We start from the raw sequence: 4,999 nt of genomic DNA, 5'->3' as shown, positions 1-4,999 counted from the left end.
CTTAGGTACTTGTCGAATTTCTTCAGGCCTGAGCAAGCTTTTTTTTTTCTTGCAGGACCGGACACTAGGACAAAAGGAGCAACGAGTGGCCTCTTTACGGAGAAAACGCAACAAATGCGCCGACGACTTGAGCTAACTGGAATCTCGGCCCAGGGTCGCGTCGAAACACCTCGAACATCGCACCACTACTTGCAGCACAACACTCAGCCGTTCCTACACTAGCATCTGCTGGTTGTCAGTTGTGCTTGTTGTATTGTATATTGTACTGGTCGTACCAGTCGTGCTGGCTGGCTGGACGCTGGATGCCTGGATGCTGGGCACTGCTACCTAGTTGCAGCCTCTTACATACTGCGTACTATACAATACATACACTCACTACACTACATACACTCACTACACTACATACGATACTAGGTACCGCTTCTACTATGTATGTACGCCTCTACGTATGTATCTAGTCTCTCTATGTACGTTTTATGTGTGTCTGTTCGTCTGCTGAATGCTGAACCCCCACACCCCCCTTCACTTGGGATCTGATCCCCTTGTTCCTCTCGTCTCGGCTACGCATAGTCACCTACCTACATACATTAGGTACGCTTGCGCTTACATCCATACACTACATACATCACTACCACTACATACCTACATACACTACATACACTACATCCATACTTCCCATCCATACATTCCCGTCCCTATATACATAAAGTACAATACGCACGTACCTACGTAGGTACATCCCAATCCATCACCCACCCGTACCTAACCTAGCACCCACCATATACGATACGTACCCTAACGTACAGATATACAGAAACTGGCAGGCGGACAAGGCAGTACACAACAGGTAGCTAAGCTCGACTGGCTGGGCTACGCCTACCGTTCGAGGCGCTGGAACCAGACCAGATACGTCCCGTCACAGTCTCCGTTCACGTCTACGAAGCACGAACCCCCCCGTCCCCTGCCAGCCCTAGGTCGGGTTTCGTGACTTGGCCCCCCCTTACGCAGCACGCACCTTGGAATCGGCTTGCCCCTGCTCAGATCGCGCCCCCATAAAAAATTGCAAATTAAAATCAAACCAAATGGCAGAGGCACAACAGGAGCAGCCACAGGCTCATCAACCTCAGCCTGAACCCGTTCTTGCCGCTGCTGAAGAACAAGCCCATGCCCTCCCACTTCAATCGCGGGCCAAGTCACCATCACCACAAACTACGCAAGAGCAGGAAAATATCCCAGGGGCGCAGGGGCAGGTACAGGTACAGGTACAGGCACAGGTACGGGTAGAGGCACAGGCAGTACAGGTACAAGCACAGGCAGAGCCAGATGCTCATGATTTCGATCACTCGCACCCAAGCGCACGCGCACCAACTCCAAACTTAGATTCCGCAAATAATGCAACGGCGACAGTAGCAGCCGCCCACGCGCAGGAGCAGGAGTGGGTACGAGAAAAGGAACGGGAGAAGGATCAAGAACGGGAGCAGGGACACCAGATTCTCTCGGACCACTCCACCACCGACGGCGTTGGACAAACCTCGACACCAACTTCGATATCCACGACAGCAACAGCCTCGCCCGCACCTGGCCCCGTTGCGACTACTCCCGCTGCTAACCAGGTTGCTCTATCTTCGGCGACGGTCGCCACCAACGGCGCTCTACCCGACAAGCCAGAGCAGCAGCCCCAGCCCCAACACGAACAACAACAGCAAGAGGCTGTTGCGCGATCACCGAGAGTCATGTCGAATAACCCACCTCATCATCACCAAGGGCCGCCTCGACAGCCCGCCAGTTACCCAAATCCTACGACATATGCGACGCCCGCAATGGCGACTACACACTACGGATATGCGAACCCAGCAGGTCAAGGGCCGGATCCGTACCGGACTAGCGCGAGCGTTCCTAGCAACGCTATGGCATTACCAAGTATGCGCACATTCGATCCGGCTCAACAGCAAGCTCAGCAACAGCAGCATCTGGCGATGGCTATGCCTGTAAATCCTGTCCCCTCGGTTCCCCCAGTCCCCTCGATGCCGGGCCAGCAGCACATGTCCTACTTCGCACAGCAACCGGTACCTATGGCTGCGAACAACCCGTATGCCCTACCCCCCGACGCCCTAAGACCGCAATATGCTTTACCTCCAAGCGGACCAGGTAACGTGCTAGCCGGTCGACACAAGAAGGTAATTGGAATAACGCTGCCCCCCTAGGATTATCATTATCGTTTAATCGGCAACTGACCTGGTGATGTTTGTTTGCCATCGTAGGAAATAAAACGTCGAACAAAAACGGGTTGTCTGACGTGCCGAAAAAGGCGTATAAAGGTATGTGCGTTCATTTCTTCTCTATTGACTTGTTTATTTTCTTTTGGATTTTCCTTGAATGCGCACGGGGGAGCTACTTTATAAACCACCAAATTGATTGTGGATGAGCGATACAAAAAAAAAAAAGGAGGGGAAGGTTGAAGATGAATTAGTGAGCTTAAAGATGCTTGGGGATTTTTTTTCTTTTTTATTTTCTTTTTTGGTCAATTATCAATGGATTGGCTTTCGCACGCTTGAATCGGGGTTTCGCTTAAGAAGAAAAGGAGCTACGGACAAGCGAGCGAAGCAAAAGCGAGCAAGTGCAAGCAAGCAAAGCAAACCAAAGTAAAAGCGTCGCGCCAGTCTTGAGCAACCTAAGCAAAGCAGGTCATAGGCGAACAAAGCCTCCAGGAGGGGGTTCCCTGAAAAAATTGACGTCTGTCAATCACCGGGAGCTTATTAAAAAAAAAACCCCCAAAAAGCCAGAGCTCCAAAAAAGCAAGAACGTTTCTTTCAACGCCCCTCCCCCTTCCCCATCCTTAACGTTCCCTCCTACCTGAGATAGCTCTAGGGTAGCTCAGGAAGCTAAAGCTTAACTGCTTATTTATTTTGATTTATTTCCCCCCACCTTTAGCCTATCACCACTTATACTTTCATCACTTATACTTTCATCACTTATACTTTGTCGCTTATACTTCCTCACTTATATCCTCTTTCAAACATCTTTCTATGCCCTTTATATGAACGCCCGAACTACTCAATTGCCTGTTTGTTCATTTTCTTGGTATTTCTATTTACTATTCGTCGAGCGCATTCAAAGAGCATTTCACTATTATAGCTAAATACTAAATCCACATCCTACAGTGCGACGAGCAGCATCCTATCTGCAAAAACTGTCAGAAATCCAAACGCGAATGCCTGGGTTATGATCCCATCTTTAAGAATCAGCAGCAACAACACCATACCAATATCCGACCAGCTCCGAATAACTCGTCCGCTTCCTCTTCCGTATCATCAAGCCGACCTCCCGCCTCTTCTGCGTCTGTGTCTGGCAGCGCCCAATCCCAGACCTCATATACTGCTGCCCTTCCCCCGGTAATATCTAATACCACTCCTACTACCGCACCATTCACCGGAAACCTGACAGCCGCGGGAACAGCTGCGTTGTCGGTCAAGGGCGAGCCCGCTCTCGAATACCCAGCCGCTATCGATCCTACTTTAGATACCAATACCGTATTGACAACCACGAGTACGTCGCCTTCTCATTTCCAAGTTACCATGCCCATTACCCCAATTCCTTCCCGTAGTCCATTCGGCACGTCCTATCTCAGAGGTGGCCCTCCGTTTGTTCCCTTGTATCGCTCTGCTTCGCATTCTGTGGTCTCCCCCTTTCGACAACAGACTTTGGCTTACTCTGGTTTCCAGCAAGGAAGATGAAAGTTCACGAGCTCGTGGGCATGACAGGCACCGTGCCCCCGGTCCTCGAGTCGCCCCTTAATGGCGAGAAGCTGGCCGAAGTAAGAGATCTGTACGAGCAGGTCTACGCCCCTGGCCTGGAAAAGTTCTTTGAGACGGAATGGTACACTAAGCCTCAAGGTGTTGGCACTTTGATGTCTAGCACAGCTGTCAACGAGATGTTGGCGGGATTTTTACAGTCAATGGCTAAGACGGATGCCAACGACGTTGCCGGCATGCAATATTCGGCAAATCTCGAATTCCGAGTGGTTTGGGATTTAACCACGCTGGTATATACGTCCGAGTATAAGATTAATGTTGGAGAGCATTTGCCACCTCCTGACGACGGGTCTGAAGCACGAAATCGAGTGGCAGTTTTTGAGGCCCTTCTATCAGGAGATAACCTCGACCAAAATTTTCTTCACCCACCACCTCCAGCCGCTGATATACGGCTTCACCGAATTAGGGAATTCAAGTTCTGGTACCTACTTGCTGAATTCCTCCGCATTAGAGACCAGCCGGGTGTAGATATGACGCGCCAGCGTGACTATTATCTCGGTCAATTGCGCGAGTTATTGGATGGACGCGAAAACCGAGATGTCCTCTACTCTCTTGCCGTCATCCGTGCGCTCGCACCAAACTTCCCCCCGGATTTCGAGAGCACTTTGCCTCCGCACCTTGACGAGACCGATCCGAAAAACAAGCTTGCCGTGGCTCGCAAGTTCATTCAAGACGAGTCTCAGGTTACCGGGGGTACTACTAATGTAGTTCGCCGCTTCTCCGAGCTTGCGGTCCGGGCTTTTATCGCCCCTGGTAGCAATATCACGCGGAGATAGCTAAACTACATAGTTCTCCATACCACTATGACGATGTATTAATATGCACAATGGGGGGATCCAGTTGGCCTTTTTGATGTAGCATTCGAAAGCGCGGAGTGTTTAGATGGTAGTGTTTCCTCTTCGTTCTGTCTCTAATCGCTCCTTAACTATCCACCATTTTTTATCACCACCTGTAACACCTTTGAGATTTGCTACGGGTGGTGGTGGAAAGAATGTCTAGTTAAGGGATCATGGCGAGTAGGACTAGAATAAGGAAGGTTGGTTTTTTTATTTTTATTTTTTTCTAGTCGGCGTTGCGGCATTCTACGAAGCACCCCGAAAATGAGACTACGTTTATGTCTTCTCCTAGTCACCGAGTACGATGTACGAGTAAGTGTTGAAAAGAGTATTGGAGGAAAGAAAAAGGTG

General features: G+C 50.1%; 1 protein-coding gene across 1 annotated transcript; it reads left to right on the top strand.

The window, feature by feature from the left end:
• Nucleotides 1–1,082: 1,082 nt before the first annotated feature.
• On the top strand, nt 1,083–4,781 carry F4812DRAFT_471638 (uncharacterized protein; the record flags this gene model as incomplete). The annotated part of the gene is made up of 3 exons (XM_047939115.1): nt 1,083–2,177; nt 3,162–3,546; nt 3,723–4,781. The coding sequence occupies 3 exons, from the start codon at nt 1,083–1,085 to the stop codon at nt 4,586–4,588; spliced, it is 2,346 nt and encodes a 781-aa protein (XP_047789983.1). The 3' UTR covers nt 4,589–4,781.
• Nucleotides 4,782–4,999: the final 218 nt, after the last annotated feature.

This window comes from Daldinia caldariorum (genome assembly GCF_022478825.1).
Source record: "Daldinia caldariorum strain CBS 122874 unplaced genomic scaffold F4812scaffold_9, whole genome shotgun sequence".
Lineage (NCBI taxonomy): Eukaryota > Fungi > Ascomycota > Sordariomycetes > Xylariales > Hypoxylaceae > Daldinia > Daldinia caldariorum.
The sequence above is the reverse complement of the archived record's forward strand: the minus strand, read 5'-3'. Positions and strand labels throughout refer to the sequence as shown.